This window comes from Salvelinus namaycush, chromosome 1 (genome assembly GCF_016432855.1).
Source record: "Salvelinus namaycush isolate Seneca chromosome 1, SaNama_1.0, whole genome shotgun sequence".
Taxonomy (NCBI): Eukaryota; Metazoa; Chordata; class Actinopteri; order Salmoniformes; family Salmonidae; genus Salvelinus; species Salvelinus namaycush.
Window position 1 is genome coordinate 32071711 of NC_052307.1, and position 21605 is coordinate 32093315.

The 21605-nt window shown below is 41.8% G+C and overlaps 1 protein-coding gene across 1 annotated transcript in view; it reads right to left on the bottom strand.

Annotated features, from left to right (window-relative positions):
- Positions 1-1189: 1189 nt before the first annotated feature.
- LOC120054984 (polypeptide N-acetylgalactosaminyltransferase 9) overlaps positions 1190-21605 on the bottom strand; it is an 83635-nt gene continuing 63219 nt past the window's right edge. The window contains exons 10-11 of the mRNA XM_039002793.1: positions 1757-1924; positions 1190-1336 (exon numbers count right to left, since the gene is read on the bottom strand). Coding sequence (XP_038858721.1) covers positions 1190-1336; positions 1757-1924 — 315 coding nt within the window. The remainder of the gene's footprint in view (positions 1337-1756; positions 1925-21605) is intronic.

Sequence of the window (21605 nt, forward strand, 5' to 3'; positions counted from 1 at the left end):
TAGAGAGTTGCGAGGCCAGAATCCAGTAGGAGGCTGTAAGTGGAAACACAACAAAGGCAGGTAAGTGGGCTTACGCTGTCAAAGTCAAACAACCACCCGCATCTGGCTTTACATCTGTAAAAATAGGCCCTGGCTTCCATGTAACATGCAGTGAACAGCATTGTGGGTAAGGAAAATCTTTAGAAATCTTGAAATGTTCCAATATGTACACTGCCTGGCTCTGTACACAATGGTTTAAAATATAGCATTTTTTTTTATTAATGCAGTTAATTAAAACATTTTATTATCCTAACTTTTCTTGGAGGACTGATACCAATTTCTATTTCACAATATATTACTATTATTTAGACATCTTTACATTGGTTTATATATTAATTACTTTAACATAATTTTTACATGCTTGTGGAATTGACATTCCCTGGTCAGATGAAGCATAAGGATGTAAAAAGGCACGCTATTGCTCTGATAATTAGTGGCAAGCAATACAGTCAAAAGAAAAATACAAAATAATATCCTTTTGTATTTGTGAGAACAGTAGTTGCTTTGCATTCTTATAAGTTCACCAGGAAGATGAACAGCTTTTTGAGTCATATAAAAAAATCTCTTATCAGGATTGTGAAATGTCCAAAGCAATTATCCAAATGACAGCCTGAAGTAATTACAGATTGATATGGCGACTGATAAGCAATTTCATCTTTTGATCTGCTCAGTCGAATCAACAAAATGACTCGCTCCAACCTCATCTGCAAAGATTCCTGGGATTGGCTTTATATCAAAAACACAATTCTTGTCATTGTCAGTGTTGAACCACATTGTGAGTTTCATTCAAGTGTCTTATTATTATTTTGTACATGTAGGTGCATGTTCTGTAAGAAATGTAGAGTATTTCAAACAGTACTATATAGCTCGCTGTAAGCCTATGGTATAGTCTCCACATTTGACCCCCAGCTCAGCTGAACACATACTATATATTGATCATATTCTTCTGAAGATTCAGCAGTTGAAAGCTTTTTGCTCTAAGGGGAGGGCTCAGTGCACACAGTCCATAGAATAATCCACACACTGTGAACTCATCTCATCAGTCCCAGGGCCTATAGCTATCTCATATGAAATGCTCTCTGACTGTCTGTCCATGGGTTTGTCTTCCAAGACTGAAATTATATAATTTTCTCAGAGGTAATGTCTTGCCTCAATGCCTTGGATGCTTTATCCAGTTCCGTATCATCCACTTTTGACCAGAACACCTCTGCACCACCAGTCGAAGGCCAAAGTTGGCATCTTTGGACATCTCCACCTCCAGGCACCGTCCAGTGTCCCTGCTGATGATTGGACCATTCTGCAAAACAAGACACGAAAGGATCCTATCAAAAACACTGAGATTGAAATAGAACACATTGTTCCAAACAACTTTGTGTAACCTCAAATCACTCTCTATATTCCTGATGGTAGTTATTATGTTCAAATAGTGTTACTATTACCCGCTCCATACAGGCACACTCGGTCATGTGACAGTTGTGAATGCAAATGCACTGAATGGACGTGGGATTTGGCATACTCTTCTACAATGGAGGGACCTTTATCAGCAGCAACAACATTTAATCTCACATTTAACACGTAGCTCATACTATTATAGAGAACAATTTATTTTCCTCAATATGTATGCAATACATGACTCCGTTAATTTGAAGAAGCCAGAGGCTCTTCCAGAAACATTGATCAATTATTGTATTTGAATCCATTTGTGTTTTGTTTTTACCTGTGTAAAATCCCACAGCCTCTGCGAAACCCGCGAAACAGAGTCACATTTTTTCAAGCTGGGCGTGCGCCCTCTTCCGTCGTCAATGAGACATTTTGTATTGGGCAGGAAGGTGGTTGACCCTAGGGGTCCTAACTGCAGCAGGCCCTCTGTTGAGTAACGGGCAAGCTGAAAAACAGAGATGAACATCAGGCAGTTCATTTGATTATAACAAAAAGAAACATGGATCCAAAATGCTGTACATTTGAGTAAATGCTGCAAATAAAATTGGTAAGTAAATGCACCAGAAAGTATTTTCACCATTCATCTCTAATTCAGTGAGCAAATTCATTAGCTGTATGCAGACTTAAGATATTTATGGAGCTGCTAAGTCTATTATCTATGTTACTGTCCTAGGACATTATAATACAAACAAAGGCATAGTTTATTAATGCTTTTTTCAACCAGACATAATCCCTGGTCATTCAATCCAGTACTAGAAAGTGTGTGTGTCTGTGTGTGTCATATCTGTTACTTAAGGATACAGTAGAAATAGCATCCATTATTCATTACACCGATCCTCTAACAGAAATGAGAAGATAAAGATAGGTGGGTCTTCAATACAGCCCAACATCGCAATATTCTGCTCTTCCACATTGTTCCACAGTCATCCAGGTAAAAGGGGGTGTTGTAACGGAAGTAACTGTATGAACCAGAACAAGAGGAGGTCGGGGTCGATCAATATAACGGAATGCTTTTGAAACCATATATCAATATAACGGAATGCTTTTGAAACCATATATCAATATAACGGAATGCTTTTGAAACCATATATCAATATAACGGAATGCTTTTGAAACCATATATCAATATAACGGAATGCTTTTGAAACCATATATCAATATAACGGAATGCTTTTGAACCCATATATCAATATAACGGAATGCTTTTGAACCCATATATCAATATAACGGAATGCTTTTGAACCCATATATCAATATAACGGAATGCTTTTGAACCCATATTGTTGACGACCCGGCGTAGATGGACATTATGTGAGCCTTGCAGCTGAATGAATGGCTGCTGCTGCAGGCTGATATTTTCTGTTACCACTCCCTTAAACCAAATACTCAGAGCCGGATAAACAATATACAAGCCAGCTCATGTGGGGACAGTGGCTGTACTGGAGCTCTGGCTGAAGGTGACAGAGTGCTCTTTGTGCAGAGTGCTGCACAGAGTGCTGCACATAAAGAGACACCAATTTGGAACACATGAAAAATGTGGAATGGGTTCATCACTTACTTGTCCAGACTTTTCAGCTTTTACTACCTTGGGTCTGGTGAAGGTCCTGTGGCTGATTGCCTTTTCACTATTTCTATTGAAATACCAAGGGAATGTATTTCAAATACCATCTTTTCAAATCTTTTGCATGCTGAAAACAAGTGTACAATGTAGATCCTGGAGCAGTAAAGTTGATCCTTGAAGTTAAACTCTATCCATATTGTTCTGTGTCTTGGGATGTTAAAGTGACCTTATTGCCAACACACCGGCAGTCACGAATCATGACCAGTCAAACTCCACCTGACAGTTGAGACCCCCTAGGCTTCTCCAAAAGTGCGCTCTGATGCCGCTGATGGTCATTAGTAGCATACCAAACTTGCCAACGGCTAGTCGCTAATGGCCTGGTACTCTACTGTCCCTCTAATCACTCTGACATCAATGCAAATGGATTGAAAATCAAATCAAAAACTTAACCAGAGCCCTGGCATTAAGAGTCTGAGCGGAATAGGATCACCTGTTGAGCAGCGAGAGCCTGCTCCTCATAGCTGGTTGATACATGGAATGAAATGTGTTCCTATGAGCCTAACATATATTGCCTATGCTATGCAATTGCGTGAGAAAACAGAGTTTTGATGGCCTCTATTAAAAAGAGGAGGATCCCATCAGCTTTCTATAAGCTAGGCCTACTAATAGCCTACTAAGCATATTGCTTCACTTTACAACCGGAGTAGTCCACCTGGCTGGCATGAAAATGAACAGCGGGAAAAGTGTCCTCCATTAGTTATTCAAGTGCATGTCTATTTTCCCCTGCTCCTGTTCTGACAGTTGCATAATAATTGCCCATTCTACAGTAAATCAAAACAAATTTCACACATTTATTATTATGTAGATGTAAAGACAAGATTACAATGAGAATAGTCTGATGGGTGAGAATATTATCACTTGTGAATGATGCCCAGCAGGTGCAGAAATATGTATTTTTATAAACCCAGTCAATGTGCAATCGCGTGTGAAAACAGTTTTGACTTGCCACTATTTTAAAGATGATCCCAGTTTTCTTGTGATACAGTATATTTATTGTTCAATTCTTAAAATTAAGCACATGAATCCGCTTTACAACCGGTGTAACCTACCCGGCATATTAAAAATGTAACCACAGGAAGCTCTTCCTCCATTCACTATTCGAGTGAATGTTTTTTTGGGGGGGGCATTTTAAATTAAAAAAATTCCACACTTATATTAGTAGGCTAATTAGTAGGCTAGAGCACATACGTTTCATGCAACTTTTTTTCAAATCATCATCAGTCGCATCATGCAGCTTTAGTTATGATACAAACCTTAGCCTATATGTTTTGATTTCTAATATATTCTAAAGTTGCATAAATCACTCATGCAGTTATAAATTAAGCATACAGTGCCTTCAGAAAGTATGAACACCCTTTGACTTTTTTCACATGTTGTGTTACAGTCTGAATTTAAAATGGATTAAATTAAGATTTTGTGTCACTGGCCTACACACAATACCTACACACAATACCCCATAATGTCAAAGTGAAATGATGTTTTTAGACATTTTTACAAATTAATAAAACATGAAATATTTAACCCATTTGTTATTGTCAGCCTAAATAAAATCAGGAGTAAAAATGCACTTAACTCACATAATAAGTTGCATGGATTCACTCTGTGTGCAATAATAGTGGTTAACATTATTTTTGAATAACTCCCGCATCTCTGTACCCCACAAATAATTATCTGTAAGGTCCCTCAGTCGAGCAGTGAATTTCAAATACAAAGGCCAGGGAGGTTTTCCAATGGCTAGCAAAGAAGGGCACCTATTGGTACAGTACATTGGTAAAAAAACACAAAAAAAACACACATTGAATTTCCCTTTGAGCATGGTGAAGTTATTAATTACACTTTGGTTGGTGTATCAATACACCCAGTCACTACAAAGATACAGGTGTCATTCCTAACTCAGTTGCCACAGAGGAAGGAAACCGCTCAGGGATTTCACCATGAGGCCAATGGTGACTTTAAAACAGTTACAGAGTTTCATGGCTGTGATAGGAGAAAACTGAGGATAGATCAACAACATTGTAGTTACTCCACAATACTAACCTAAATGACAGTGAAAAGAAGGAAGCCTGTACAGAATACAAATATTCTAAAACATGCATCCTGTTTGCATTAAGGCACTAAAGTAAAACTGCAAAAAATGTGGCAAAGAAAATAACTTTACAGTATGTCCTGAATATAAAGTGTTATGTTTGGGGCAAATCCAACACAACACATCACTGAGTACCACTCTTCATATTTTTCAATTATGGTTGATGGCTGCATAATGTTATAGGTATCCTTGTCATCGGCAAGGACAAAGGTTTTTTTTTAGGATAAAAGGAAACAGAACAGAGCTAAGCAACAGGCAAAATCCTAGAGGAAAACCTGGTTCAGTCTGCTTTCTAACAGACAATGGGAGACAAATTCACCTTTCAGTAGGACAATAACCTAAAACACAAGGCCAAATATACACTGGAATTGCTTACCAAGATGACATTGAATGGTCCTGTGTGGCCTAGTTACAGTTTTGACTTAAATCGTCTTGAAAATCTATGGCAAGACTTGAAAGTGGCTGTCTAGAAATGATCAACAACCACCTTGTTAGAGATTGAAGAATTCAAAAATAATAATTAGGAGATCATGCCAGAGAAGTCGGTGTTTGGTGGATATATTGCCACGGGTGTTGTTAGGCCCGAGACTAAGTGTTATTGCTATGTATCTATGGACATGACACAGTTGTTCGTTCTAAATGTGTTATTGCCATGTCACGTTCCTGACCTGTTTTCCTTGTTTTTGTATGTGTTTAGTTGGTCAGGGCGTGAGTTGGGGTGGGCATTCTATGTTATGTGTTTCTATGTTGGGTTAAATGTGTTGCCTGATATGGTTCTCAATTAGAGGCAGGTGTTTGACGTTTCCTCTGATTGAGAACCATATTAAGGTAGGCTGTTCTCACTGTTTGTTTGTGGGTGATTGTCGCTGTGTCTGTGTTTTGTTGCACCACACGGTACTGTCTCGTTCGTGCATTCGTTTTTCCTGTTCGTGCGTTCTTCGTTTCATGTAGTTCTCATGTTCAGGTCTGTTTAGTTCGTTTTGTTATTTTGTAATTTCTAAAGTGTGCTTCGTCATCGTTATTCTTTTCTTTATTAAATTCATTATGTATTCATCACCCGCTGCGCCTTGGTCCGCTCATTCACCACAAGACGACCGTTACATGCCATATTGGTTGGAAACATTCTTATCCCTTGCTTGCTAGCTAGTCAACTACGGCTAACTTACAGTCACATCAAATGGCACAGTCAGAATAACAGCAAAGTAGCTGCATTTGCATTTGTTTAAGCTGTTTTCTAGTGACATTTATTTGGATACATCCATAACAATGAGCTAATGATGCGCGATTTCACCTAACATAGAAAATGTGCTCGTCAGGATACTGTTCAGAGAAGCTAAGTTAGCCAACAACACAGCTAACACAATCACTTCAAACTGAAGCTGGAAAGACTGAAAACGATCTACAATTAATTTCGTTTGACATGTTTTCTATTGACATTTGTTTGTATACGTATATCCATAAAAATTATGCCAGCTGATTCTTGATTTTGACTGGCTGAGAAAAGCTGTCTGCCTGTCTGTCTCATCCCAATTCCCAACATGTGCATTACTATGGGACAGCTGATGATCAAATTTCAATATTGAAACAATGTACAAATGTCAGAAAGACAGACAGTAAGGTTTATACAAATCTCCGCTGTTAACAACCAAATGCTAGTCTAAAAAAATGGGAGATAATGTCTAGATGCTTTTTATAGTGGAGATCAAGTTTATAAATTGCCTGTATGGGCTGATGAGACAGTGGATTGGTCAGTGAGATGGAACAGAGTAAATAGGCATTTCAACATCATAGTTTTAGCCGGTTGTAAATTGTGGGATACCAGCTGGAATGTGATTTTAACCAATCAGCATCCAGGATTTGACCCATGTGTTGTATAATGTGCAAATATTGTACAACTGTGAGAGAAAAATTACGTATTTACCTGATTTGTTTGATATTAACAGCTAACAATTAATAGTTAACAAATAGTAAGACATTTCTGTTCTATTAAAACCTGTCTAGCCCAGGCGTTCCGCTAGCGGAACTCCTCCCACATTCCACTGAAAAGGCAGAGCGCGAAATTCAAAAAATATTTTTTAGAAATATTTAACTTTCACACATTAACAAGTACAATACAGCAAATGAAAGATACACATCTTGTGAATCCAGTCAACATGTCCGATTTTTAAAATGTTTTACAGCGAAAACAGCACGTATATTTATGTTAGCTCACCACCAAATACAAAGAAGGACAGACATTTTTCACAGCACAGGTAGCATGCACAAAGCCAACCTAACTAACCAAGAACCAACCAAACTAACCAAGAAACAACTTCATCAGATGACAGTCTTATAACATGTTACACAATAAATCTATGTTTTGTTCGAAAAATGTGCATATTTGAGGTATAAATCAGTTTTACATTGCAGCTACCATCAGAGCTACCGTCAAAAATAGCACCGAAGCAGCCAGAGCAATTATAGAGACCAACGTGTATTACCTAATTACTCATCATAAAACATTTCTTAAAAATACACAGCGTACAGCAATTGAAAGACACAGATCTTGTGAATCCAGACAATATTTCAGATGTTCTAAGTGTTTTACAGCGAAAACACAATATAGCGTTATATTAACTTAGCACAATAGCAAACATCACAATAGCTCACAATAGCATTGATTCCAGCCAAACATAGCCATTACGTATAAACCACCAAAAGATATTAATTTTTTCACTAACCTTCTCAGAATTCTTCAGATGACAGTCCTATAACATCATATTACACAATGCATATAGAGTTTGTTCGAAAATGTGCATATTTAGCGGCACAAATCGTGTTATACAATGAGAAAAGTAGCAAAGCTGCCAGGAAAATGGCAGGAGAAATCTTTGAAGAGGCGCCTAATCTAATCAGTAACTATTCCAAAACTTGACTAAAAAATACAGGTTGGACAGCAATTGAAAGACAAATTAGTTCTTAATGCAATCGCTGAATTACATTTTTTTAATTATCGTTACTGCGCAATACAGGCTGCGATAACGCAATGCTATACTGCAAGAAATGGCGTATCATGCATTTTACTTTTAACAACAGAACAATTAATTAAAAGCATAAAGACTGCTTACTATTAGCTGAGCTTCAATCAGAATCTTGGGCAAGGTGTCCTTTCTTCAAAACAATCGTCTTTTGGCTGAAAGATGTCCTCTTGTCCAGTCGAATTAGCCGCTAAACGTTAGCCACCCACTGGAGAGGTGCCCAACAAATGGAAGCGCATGGCATTGAAATCCCAGAAAATCGCAATAAACTGCTATAAACTGCTATAAGTCGGTTTAAATTAACTACCTTATGATGTCTTTAACACCTATAACGAATAAAAACATGACCGGAGATATAGAAATACTAAAACGAAAGCGTTTGCAGGACGCCATTCTGATGTCTTCATGCGTCAAGCGCACTGTTGAAAAGAACGGTACTTCCTGTTCCACGGTCTAATATAAGGTCCCAGATTGCGCAATCGACTCCATTCAAAGTCTCACCGCTTACTGACATCTAGAGGAAGGCGTATGCAGTGCATGTACCCTCATAGCTTGCATGGGGACTTATAAACTGATCTCAGAACAGGGACCTGGATTTCTGAAATCTCACTCCCTGACAGGAAAAGTGCTGCAGAAGGAGTTCTGTTTCACTCAGAGAAATAATTCAAACGGTTTTAGAAACTAGAGTGTTTTCTATCCAATAGTAATAATAATATGCATATTGTACGAGCAAGAATTGAGTATGAGGCCGTTTAAATTGTGAACGATTTTCCCCCAAAGTGTAAATAGCGCCCCCTATCATCAACAGGTTAATGCTGTGTTTCTGTAAAGGGATGGTTTCCACTCTAGCTTCCTGCAGTTAGTCTGGGCGTATGGTCAAGGGAACGGGTTTTGCTAGAGATAGCTTTAGCTGACAATGACTTGGTGATAAATATCTACAGCTGGCATTCCATAGACAAGATGTGGTGTGTGTGACCCGAGACAGAGATAGCCTGGAAGAGTTTAGAACAATCCCTCATTGTCTCATCTTCATCCTGGCATCTGGGAAACTAAGCCGGGTTGGGGGTAAAACAACATCTATGCAGATAACCAGGAGATGAACCCAAGGTGGCTTGTGGTGCCCCCAAGTCAGCACGGGAGGGGTGGAACCAGCCCTGACTAAGCATGTTTAGGTCTCCTATATAAGATCTCTGTTTTTTCATTATCGGTTAAGCTCTCTGCAACATTCACTTTAGAGTGTGCTGTTGACCAGCTTCGTTATTGCAATAATTAATCGATATTAAATAAAGATGATTGTTTGAAGAAATGACAAAGTCTCTCTCAATATAAATTTCCACGACACAACCCAGGTGTGCAAAGCTTTTAGAGATTTATTCAGAAAAGACTCACAGCTGTAATCGCTGCCAAAGGTGATTCTATCATGTATTGCCTCAGGGTGTGAATACTTATGTAAATTAGATATTTTGGTATTTCATTTTCAATAAATTTGCAAACATTTCTAAACACACTTTGCCATAATGGGTGTTGTGTGTAGATGGGTGAGAAAATAATGTATTTAATCCATTTTGAATTCAGGCTGTAACTCAACAAAATGTGGAATAATTCAAGGAGTATGAATACGTTCTGAAGGCAATGTAGGAGGACCTGTGTTACGGCCGTCAAAGGAAGTGGACCAAAGCGCAGCGTGGTGAGCATACATATTCCTTTCATTTAGAATGACGCCGACAAAACAATAAACAATACCAAAACGACCGTGAAGCTTAAGGGCATATAGTGCCACAAACAAAGACAACTTCCCACACAGAAAGGAGAGAAAAGGGATACCTAAGTATGGTTCCCAATCAGAGACAACGATAGACAGCTGTCCCTGATTGAGAACCATACCCAGCCAAAACAAAGAAATACAAAAACATAGAATATAGAACATAGAATGCCCACCCAAATCACACCCTGACCAAACCCAAAATAGAGACATAAAAAGCTCTCTAAGGTCAGGGCGTGACAACCTGTTTCAAATGATCACTTTGTTAACCACTTAACACAGAACAGCTGCATGTGCACACTCCCTCAGAAATCGTTTGGGGAAAATATCCTTTCTATTTTATTCAGCTACATTCAATTGTGTTCTTCTTACCATATAATAATATAAAATAATGCCCCAGGAATTATAAGCAAATCTTATCTGCTAAATGAACTAGTGTAGCCCACAGCCATATGGCATAGCCAGATCTGGGCCTAACATAAGGACAACTCAGAATATGCTATTCTGTTCTTCTGAAATAATCCATATTTTCTTCATATCATTATGTTTCTTTAGACCTGCCTGTAATAATAGATTTATTGTGATGGTGTAGGCTATATTACATTTATTTACTCAACATTTTCAAATGTAGATGTTTCAAAGGTCCGCATCACTGGCTTGTATGCAATGCGTGGAAGCCTGGAGATGCTAAACGTATTTATGTTAATTTATGGTCAATTACCATGAGACCGGCAGTTATTTGGTTGACAGTTACCGTCTGACAAAATTTCATGACCGACACAGCTCTATCTATCTGTATCACAAAGTGGTAGCTGTTTTTCCATACTGTTTGAATCACTATAACCCTGTTTGAACATGAATTCCTTCCTGGCAGCAAGACGAATACATCTTAAACGATTATGTGATTTAATTTGTCATTCATTCATTTCACTCTTGTTTTTTCTTCTTTCAAATGTCCTCCAACTGACTTTCCATCCTGGTGTTTAGGGGTTGTGTAATGTGTGGCAACTGGCGTGATAAACTGATTCATCAGTAGTGGAAATGAGAACTGTAGACAGTCCAGCAATATAATCCCTGTTAAGATGTGTTTACAGCGTTAAGGAGTGGATGCCTTTATTTCCTAACGCAATTAAAATCTGACTATAACAAATAATTTTCCACCATAAGGAAATTATTATGCCAAGCCAATCAACCTGTTCTCAAAACATTAGAGCCTGATGCTCAATTACTTGGCGCAGTAAAGTTTGGGTGGGAGCCTCTTTGGGGCAGGCTAATCATGAGTTCACTAATTGGCTCATTAACACTAGGCTGGGGTACAGTATAGTAAATATGATGTATGTGTGTTATTGTATAGCAGGAAGTATTTCAGAGTGAGACTTCTTGCTATGGAAATCCCCCCTCCGCACCTCGTTCTACCACAGAGCGACAGCTCTGCAATGTGCCACTCTGAGATTGCTATACTGTACTCCACTGTACAATTACATTAGTTTGAGGCCTATCATCCCATTTCTATAAAGCTGCTGACTATGCTCTCCGAACAATTACACTGTATTGGTAGCTTTTCAATGTAAATAGTATATTTTTTTATGACTGCTGAATACCAACTATCAATCACTTAGATCATGTACTTTCAGGTAGAGATACCTCACGAAACAACTGCTCTATATCCCTCTAGATCGTGCGTTCTTCTGTCTCTTCTCTCAACTCCCTACTACATCGCACAGTTTGGGCTTGATCTAAATTTATCTATAGAAAAACTGCACATTGCGCTCACAGAAGAAAACTTAACAAAATGGAATTCAATTTAACTGAACTGATGTTGGTAAATTAGTTGTTTAATAAACAAAAAATACAGTTGAAGTAGGACGTAAACATACACTTAGGTTGGAGTCATTAAAACTCGTTTTCAACCACTCCAAAAATGTATTTAAATTTGTGTAATGACTTAAAATCTGCATAGCTACAGTATATACAGTTGAAGTCTGAAGTTTACATACACTTAGGTTGGAGTCATTAAAACTCGTTTTTCAACCACTCCACAAATTTCTTGAAAACAAACTATAGTTTTGGCAAGTCGGTTAGGACATCTACTTTGTGCATGACACAAGTAATTTTTCCAACAATTGTTTACAGACAAGTTATTTCACTTATAATTCTAATTCACTGTATCTGTCACGTTCTGACCTTAATTTTCCTTTGTTTTGTCTTTAGTTAGTATGGTCAGGGCGTGAGTCGGGGTGGGCAGTCTATGTTATGTGTTTCTATGTTTAGGTTTGTCATTTGGCCTGATATGGTTCTCAATCAGAGACAGGTGTTTTGCATTGTCTCTGATTGGGAACCATATTTAGGTTGCCTGTTTTCACTGTTGGTTTGTGGGTGTTTGTTTCCTGTGTCTGTGTTCATGCCACACGGGACTGTTTCGGTTAGGTTACTTTGTTATTTTGTATTTTTTGTCGTGTTCAGTGGATTATATTAAAACATGGACACTTATCACTCTGCGTCTTGGTCCGATCCTTGTTAAACCTCTTCAGAGGAAGAAGAGGACGACAGCTGTTACAGAATCACCCACCAACCAAGGACCAAGCAGAGTGGTAAAGGACAGCAGCAGCAGCGGCAGAAGACACAGGATTCATGGACTTGGGAGGAGATTCTGGACGGCAAAGGACCCTGGACTCAGCCAGGGGAATATCGCCGTCCCAGTGCAGAGTTGGAGGCAGCAAAGGCAAAGAGGCGCTGGTATGAGGAGGCAGCATGGCGACGCGGTTGGAAGCCCGAGAGTCAGCCCCAAAAATGTGTGGCTAAGCCAGGTAGGAGACCTGAGCCAACTCCCCGTGCTTACCGTGGAGAGAGAGGGCGTCGTACTGGTCAGGCACCGTGTTATGCGGTGGAGCGCACGGTGTCCCCAGTACGCGTGCTTAGCCCGGTGCGATACATTCCAGCTCCTCGTATCGGCCGGGCTAGGTTGGGCATCGAGCCAGGTGCCATGAAGCCGGCTCAACACATCTGGTCTCCAGTGCGTCTCCTCGGACCGGCGTACATGGCACCAGCCTTATGCATGGTGTCCCCGGTTCGCCAGCACAGCCCAGTGCGGGCTGTTCCACCTCGCCGCACTGGCCGGGCTACGGGGAGCATTCAACCAGGTAAGGTTGGGCAGGTTCGGTGCTCAAGAGCTCCTGTACTCCTTCACGGTCCGGTATATCCGGTGCCACCTCCACGTACCAGTCCTCCGGTGGCAGCCCCCGCACCAGGCTGTCTCTCCGTTTTCTCTCTACAGTTGCTCCCGCCTGTCCAGCGCTGCCAGAGCCTTCCTCTTCTCCAGCGCAGCCAGAGTCTCCCGTCTGTCCTGAGCCGCCAGAGTCTCCCGTCTGTCCAGTGCCGTCTGAGCTGCCCGTCTGTCCAGCGCCGTCTGAGCTGCCCGTCTGTCCAACGCCGTCTGAGCTGCCCGTCTGTCCAGCGCCGTCTGAGCTGCCCGTCTGTCCAGCGCCGTCTGAGCTGCCCGTCTGTCCAGCGCCGTCTGAGCTGCCCGTCTGTCCAGCGCCGTCTGAGCTGCCCGTCTGTCCAGCGCCGTCTGAGCTGCCCGTCTGTCCATCGCCGTCTAAGCTGCCCGTCTGTCCAGCGCCGTCTGAGCTGCCAGCCAGCCAGGAGCTGCCAGAGCCGTCAGTCAGCCAGGACCTGCCAGAGCCGTCAGTCAGCCAGGACCTGCCAGAGCCGTCAGTCAGCCAGGACCTGCCAGAGCCGTCAGTCAGCCAGGACCTGCCAGAGCTGCCTGTCACGCCGGCGATGCCGGAATTGCCCCTCAGTCCGGAGCTGCCCCTCAGTCCGGAACTGCCCCTCAGTCCGGAACTGCCCCTCAGTCAACATCTATGCAGATAACCAGGAGATGAACCCAAGGTGGCTTGTGGTGCCCCCAAGTCAGCACGGGAGGGGTGGAACCAGCCCTGACTAAGCATGTTTAGGTCTCCTATATAAGATCTCTGTTTTTTCATTATCGGTTAAGCTCTCTGCAACATTCACTTTAGAGTGTGCTGTTGACCAGCTTCGTTATTGCAATAATTAATCGATATTAAATAAAGATGATTGTTTGAAGAAATGACAAAGTCTCTCTCAATATAAATTTCCACGACACAACCCAGGTGTGCAAAGCTTTTAGAGATTTATTCAGAAAAGACTCACAGCTGTAATCGCTGCCAAAGGTGATTCTATCATGTATTGCCTCAGGGTGTGAATACTTATGTAAATTAGATATTTTGGTATTTCATTTTCAATAAATTTGCAAACATTTCTAAACACACTTTGCCATAATGGGTGTTGTGTGTAGATGGGTGAGAAAATAATGTATTTAATCCATTTTGAATTCAGGCTGTAACTCAACAAAATGTGGAATAATTCAAGGAGTATGAATACGTTCTGAAGGCAATGTAGGAGGACCTGTGTTACGGCCGTCAAAGGAAGTGGACCAAAGCGCAGCGTGGTGAGCATACATATTCCTTTCATTTAGAATGACGCCGACAAAACAATAAACAATACCAAAACGACCGTGAAGCTTAAGGGCATATAGTGCCACAAACAAAGACAACTTCCCACACAGAAAGGAGAGAAAAGGGATACCTAAGTATGGTTCCCAATCAGAGACAACGATAGACAGCTGTCCCTGATTGAGAACCATACCCAGCCAAAACAAAGAAATACAAAAACATAGAATATAGAACATAGAATGCCCACCCAAATCACACCCTGACCAAACCCAAAATAGAGACATAAAAAGCTCTCTAAGGTCAGGGCGTGACAACCTGTTTCAAATGATCACTTTGTTAACCACTTAACACAGAACAGCTGCATGTGCACACTCCCTCAGAAATCGTTTGGGGAAAATATCCTTTCTATTTTATTCAGCTACATTCAATTGTGTTCTTCTTACCATATAATAATATAAAATAATGCCCCAGGAATTATAAGCAAATCTTATCTGCTAAATGAACTAGTGTAGCCCACAGCCATATGGCATAGCCAGATCTGGGCCTAACATAAGGACAACTCAGAATATGCTATTCTGTTCTTCTGAAATAATCCATATTTTCTTCATATCATTATGTTTCTTTAGACCTGCCTGTAATAATAGATTTATTGTGATGGTGTAGGCTATATTACATTTATTTACTCAACATTTTCAAATGTAGATGTTTCAAAGGTCCGCATCACTGGCTTGTATGCAATGCGTGGAAGCCTGGAGATGCTAAACGTATTTATGTTAATTTATGGTCAATTACCATGAGACCGGCAGTTATTTGGTTGACAGTTACCGTCTGACAAAATTTCATGACCGACACAGCTCTATCTATCTGTATCACAAAGTGGTAGCTGTTTTTCCATACTGTTTGAATCACTATAACCCTGTTTGAACATGAATTCCTTCCTGGCAGCAAGACGAATACATCTTAAACGATTATGTGATTTAATTTGTCATTCATTCATTTCACTCTTGTTTTTTCTTCTTTCAAATGTCCTCCAACTGACTTTCCATCCTGGTGTTTAGGGGTTGTGTAATGTGTGGCAACTGGCGTGATAAACTGATTCATCAGTAGTGGAAATGAGAACTGTAGACAGTCCAGCAATATAATCCCTGTTAAGATGTGTTTACAGCGTTAAGGAGTGGATGCCTTTATTTCCTAACGCAATTAAAATCTGACTATAACAAATAATTTTCCACCATAAGGAAATTATTATGCCAAGCCAATCAACCTGTTCTCAAAACATTAGAGCCTGATGCTCAATTACTTGGCGCAGTAAAGTTTGGGTGGGAGCCTCTTTGGGGCAGGCTAATCATGAGTTCACTAATTGGCTCATTAACACTAGGCTGGGGTACAGTATAGTAAATATGATGTATGTGTGTTATTGTATAGCAGGAAGTATTTCAGAGTGAGACTTCTTGCTATGGAAATCCCCCCTCCGCACCTCGTTCTACCACAGAGCGACAGCTCTGCAATGTGCCACTCTGAGATTGCTATACTGTACTCCACTGTACAATTACATTAGTTTGAGGCCTATCATCCCATTTCTATAAAGCTGCTGACTATGCTCTCCGAACAATTACACTGTATTGGTAGCTTTTCAATGTAAATAGTATATTTTTTTATGACTGCTGAATACCAACTATCAATCACTTAGATCATGTACTTTCAGGTAGAGATACCTCACGAAACAACTGCTCTATATCCCTCTAGATCGTGCGTTCTTCTGTCTCTTCTCTCAACTCCCTACTACATCGCACAGTTTGGGCTTGATCTAAATTTATCTATAGAAAAACTGCACATTGCGCTCACAGAAGAAAACTTAACAAAATGGAATTCAATTTAACTGAACTGATGTTGGTAAATTAGTTGTTTAATAAACAAAAAATACAGTTGAAGTAGGACGTAAACATACACTTAGGTTGGAGTCATTAAAACTCGTTTTTAACCACTCCAAAAATGTATTTAAATTTGTGTAATGACTTAAAATCTGCATAGCTACAGTATATACAGTTGAAGTCTGAAGTTTACATACACTTAGGTTGGAGTCATTAAAACTCGTTTTTCAACCACTCCACAAATTTCTTGAAAACAAACTATAGTTTTGGCAAGTCGGTTAGGACATCTACTTTGTGCATGACACAAGTAATTTTTCCAACAATTGTTTACAGACAAGTTATTTCACTTATAATTCTAATTCACTGTATCTGTCACGTTCTGACCTTAATTTTCCTTTGTTTTGTCTTTAGTTAGTATGGTCAGGGCGTGAGTCGGGGTGGGCAGTCTATGTTATGTGTTTCTATGTTTAGGTTTGTCATTTGGCCTGATATGGTTCTCAATCAGAGACAGGTGTTTTGCATTGTCTCTGATTGGGAACCATATTTAGGTTGCCTGTTTTCACTGTTGGTTTGTGGGTGTTTGTTTCCTGTGTCTGTGTTCATGCCACACGGGACTGTTTCGGTTAGGTTACTTTGTTATTTTGTATTTTTTGTCGTGTTCAGTGGATTATATTAAAACATGGACACTTATCACTCTGCGTCTTGGTCCGATCCTTGTTAAACCTCTTCAGAGGAAGAAGAGGACGACAGCTGTTACAGAATCACCCACCAACCAAGGACCAAGCAGAGTGGTAAAGGACAGCAGCAGCAGCGGCAGAAGACACAGGATTCATGGACTTGGGAGGAGATTCTGGACGGCAAAGGACCCTGGACTCAGCCAGGGGAATATCGCCGTCCCAGTGCAGAGTTGGAGGCAGCAAAGGCAAAGAGGCGCTGGTATGAGGAGGCAGCATGGCGACGCGGTTGGAAGCCCGAGAGTCAGCCCCAAAAATGTGTGGCTAAGCCAGGTAGGAGACCTGAGCCAACTCCCCGTGCTTACCGTGGAGAGAGAGGGCGTCGTACTGGTCAGGCACCGTGTTATGCGGTGGAGCGCACGGTGTCCCCAGTACGCGTGCTTAGCCCGGTGCGATACATTCCAGCTCCTCGTATCGGCCGGGCTAGGTTGGGCATCGAGCCAGGTGCCATGAAGCCGGCTCAACACATCTGGTCTCCAGTGCGTCTCCTCGGACCGGCGTACATGGCACCAGCCTTATGCATGGTGTCCCCGGTTCGCCAGCACAGCCCAGTGCGGGCTGTTCCACCTCGCCGCACTGGCCGGGCTACGGGGAGCATTCAACCAGGTAAGGTTGGGCAGGTTCGGTGCTCAAGAGCTCCTGTACTCCTTCACGGTCCGGTATATCCGGTGCCACCTCCACGTACCAGTCCTCCGGTGGCAGCCCCCGCACCAGGCTGTCTCTCCGTTTTCTCTCTACAGTTGCTCCCGCCTGTCCAGCGCTGCCAGAGCCTTCCTCTTCTCCAGCGCAGCCAGAGTCTCCCGTCTGTCCTGAGCCGCCAGAGTCTCCCGTCTGTCCAGTGCCGTCTGAGCTGCCCGTCTGTCCAGCGCCGTCTGAGCTGCCCGTCTGTCCAACGCCGTCTGAGCTGCCCGTCTGTCCAGCGCCGTCTGAGCTGCCCGTCTGTCCAGCGCCGTCTGAGCTGCCCGTCTGTCCAGCGCCGTCTGAGCTGCCCGTCTGTCCAGCGCCGTCTGAGCTGCCCGTCTGTCCAGCGCCGTCTGAGCTGCCCGTCTGTCCATCGCCGTCTAAGCTGCCCGTCTGTCCAGCGCCGTCTGAGCTGCCAGCCAGCCAGGAGCTGCCAGAGCCGTCAGTCAGCCAGGACCTGCCAGAGCCGTCAGTCAGCCAGGACCTGCCAGAGCCGTCAGTCAGCCAGGACCTGCCAGAGCCGTCAGTCAGCCAGGACCTGCCAGAGCTGCCTGTCACGCCGGCGATGCCGGAATTGCCCCTCAGTCCGGAGCTGCCCCTCAGTCCGGAACTGCCCCTCAGTCCGGAACTGCCCCTCAGTCCGGAACTGCCCCTCAGTCCAGATGTGCCTTTCAGTCCTATGAGCCCATTTATTAGGGTTACCAGGCCAAGGTCGGCGGCGAGGATCGCCGCTCGTAAGAGGCCACGGGGGCAGTTAAGGAGGCGGACAAAAACTAGGGTGAAGTGGGGTCCGCGTCCCGGGCCAGAGCCGCCACCGCGGACAGACGCCCACCCAGACCCTCCCCTATAGGTTTAGGTTTTGCGGCCGGAGTCCGCACCTTTGGGGGGGGGGGGGGGGTACTGTCACGTTCTGACCTTTATTTTCCTTTGTTTTGTCTTTAGTTAGTATGGTCAGGGCGTGAGTCGGGGTGGGCAGTCTATGTTATGTGTTTCTATGTTTAGGTTTGTCATTTGGCCTGATATGGTTCTCAATCAGAGACAGGTGTTTTGCATTGTCTCTGATTGGGAACCATATTTAGGTTGCCTGTTTTCACTGTTGTTTCCTGTGTCTGTGTTCATGCCACACGGGACTGTTTCGGTTAGGTTACTTTGTTATTTTGTATTTTTTGTCGTGTTCAGTGGATTATATTAAAACATGGACACTTACCACTCTGCGTCTTGGTCCGATCCTTGTTACACCTCTTCAGAGGAAGAAGAGGACGACAGCCATTACAGTATCACAATTCCAGTGGGTCAGAAGTTTACATACACTAAATTGACTGTGCTTTTAAACCGCTTGGAAAATTCCAGAAAATTATGTCATGGCTTTAGAAGCTTCTGATAGGCTAATTGACATCATTTGAGTCAATTGGAGGTGTACCTGTGGATGTATTTCAAGGCCTACCTTCAAACTTAGTGCCTCTTTGCTTGACATCATGGGAAAATCAAAAGAAATCAGCCAAGACCTCAGAAAAAAATTGTAGACCTCCACAAGTCTGGTTCATCCTTGGGAGCAATTTCCAAATGCCTGAAGGTACCACGTTCATCTGTACAAACAATAGTACGCAAGTATAAACACCATGAGACCACACAGCTGTCATACCGCTCAGGAAGGGGACGCATTCTGTCTCCTAGAGATGAACTTACTTTGGTGCGAAAAGTGCAAATCAATCCCAGAACAACAGCAAAGGACTTTGTGAAGATGCTGGAGGAAACAGGTACAAAAGTATCTATATCCATAGTAAAACAAGTCCTATATCGATATAACCTGAAATGCCGCTCAGCAAGGAAGAAGCCACTGCTCCAAAACCGCAATAAAAAAGCCAGACTACGCTTTGCAACTGCATATACTTTTTGGAAAAATGTCCTCTGGTCTGATGAAACAAAAATAGAACTGTTTGGCCATAATGACCATCGTTATGTTTGGAGGAAAAAGGGGGAAGCTTGCAAGCCGAAGAACACCATCCCAACTGTGAAGCACGGGGGTGGCAGCATCATGTTGGAGGGGTGCTTTGCTGTAGGAAGGTCTGGTGCACTTAACAAAATAGATGGCATCATGAGATAGGGACATTATGTGGATATATTGAAGCAACCTCTCAAGACATCAGTCAGGTTAAAGCTTGGTCGCAAATGGGTCTTCCAAATGGACAATGACCCCAAGGATACTTCCAAAGTTGTGGCAAAATGGCTTAAGGACAACAAAGTCAAGGTATTGGAGTGGCCATCACAAAGCCCTGACCTCAATCCTATGGAAAATTTGTGGGCAGAACTGAAAAAGCATGTGCGAGCAAGGAGGCCTACAAACCTGACTCAGTTACACCAGCTCTGTCAGGAGGAATGGGCCAAAATTCCCCCAACTTCTTGTTGGAAGCTTGTGGAAGGCTACCCGAAACATTTGACCCAAGTTAAACAATTTAAAGGCAATGCTACCAAATACTAATTGAATGTATGTAAACTTCTGACACACTGGGAATGTGATGAAAGAAAGAAATGCTGAATTAAAACATTCTCTCTACTATTATTCTGACATTTCACATTCTTAAAATAAAGTGGTGATGCTAACTGACGTAAAACAGGGAATTTTTACTCAGATTAAATGTCAGGAATTGTGAAAAACTGAGTTTAAATGCATTTGGCTAAGGTGTATGTAAACTTCCGACTTCAACTGTAACTGACATTTTAGTTAATCGCTCAGCACTACATTGAGTACATTGAGTAGAAGTTTTCTACAAAACTTAGAAATGTGCTGTTTTCACATATGTAGACACTGGTATTGTGAGATAATGAAATGAGGTTGAAAAGTGGTGAAATTGCCCTTAAAACCTGTTGAGGATAGAGGGCGCTATTTACACTTTGGGGAAAAATCGTGCCCAATTTAAACGGCCTCGTACTCTATTCTTGCTCGTACAATATGCATATTATTATTACTATTGGATAGAAAACACTCTCAAGTTTCTAAAACCGTTTGAATTATATCTGTGAGTAAAACAGAACTCATTTTGCAGCAAACTTCCTGTCAGAAAGTGAAAAATCTCAAATCGAGGCTCTGTTTCAGGCCCTCCCTATCATTTTGCTTGAGATTTATGACTATACATGCACTTCATACGCCTTCCACTAGATGTCAATAGGCTGTGAGAGGTGAAATGGGGTCTCAATCTCTTTCTATGGTCAAAAGAGACAGCTTGGAATGACATGACCCCAGAATTCGTTTGTTCAGGAAGCGCATAAAGGTCACCAGTATTGGCTTCTGAAAAGCAATCGTTATAGACGTCTTATATCTCCGGCTTTGATTTTATTTGATAAATGTGAAAATATCATCGTAAAGTATGTTTTTTCAATATAGTTTTATTAGATTATTGAAATTTTTTCGGGAGTTTAGACGTGTTGCGTTCTTTGCGTTTGGTGACGAAGGAGAGCTTAGCGCCACTTGGCTAGTTTTGCTTGCTCATTCGAGAGGGAAAAATGGCATTCTAAAACCAAACAACGATTGTTCCCGACAAAGGACCCCTTGTACAACATTCTGATGGAAGCTCAACAAAAGTAGGACCCATTTATGATGTTATTTCATATATCTGTCGAACATGTGTACTATTAGTTTGCGCCCAGATTTTGGGCGCTCTCTCGCCATAACGTAAGCTGCATGTCGTAATGAAGTTATTTTTAGAATTCTAACACGGCGATTGCATTAAGAACTAGTGTATCTATCATTTCCTATACAACATGTATTTTTTAGTAATGTTTATGAATAGTTATTTGGTCAGAATAGGTGAGTGTCAGAAAAATATCCGGACATTCTGGGAAAAAGATGCTAAGTTTTCACAATGTATAACCACTGATATC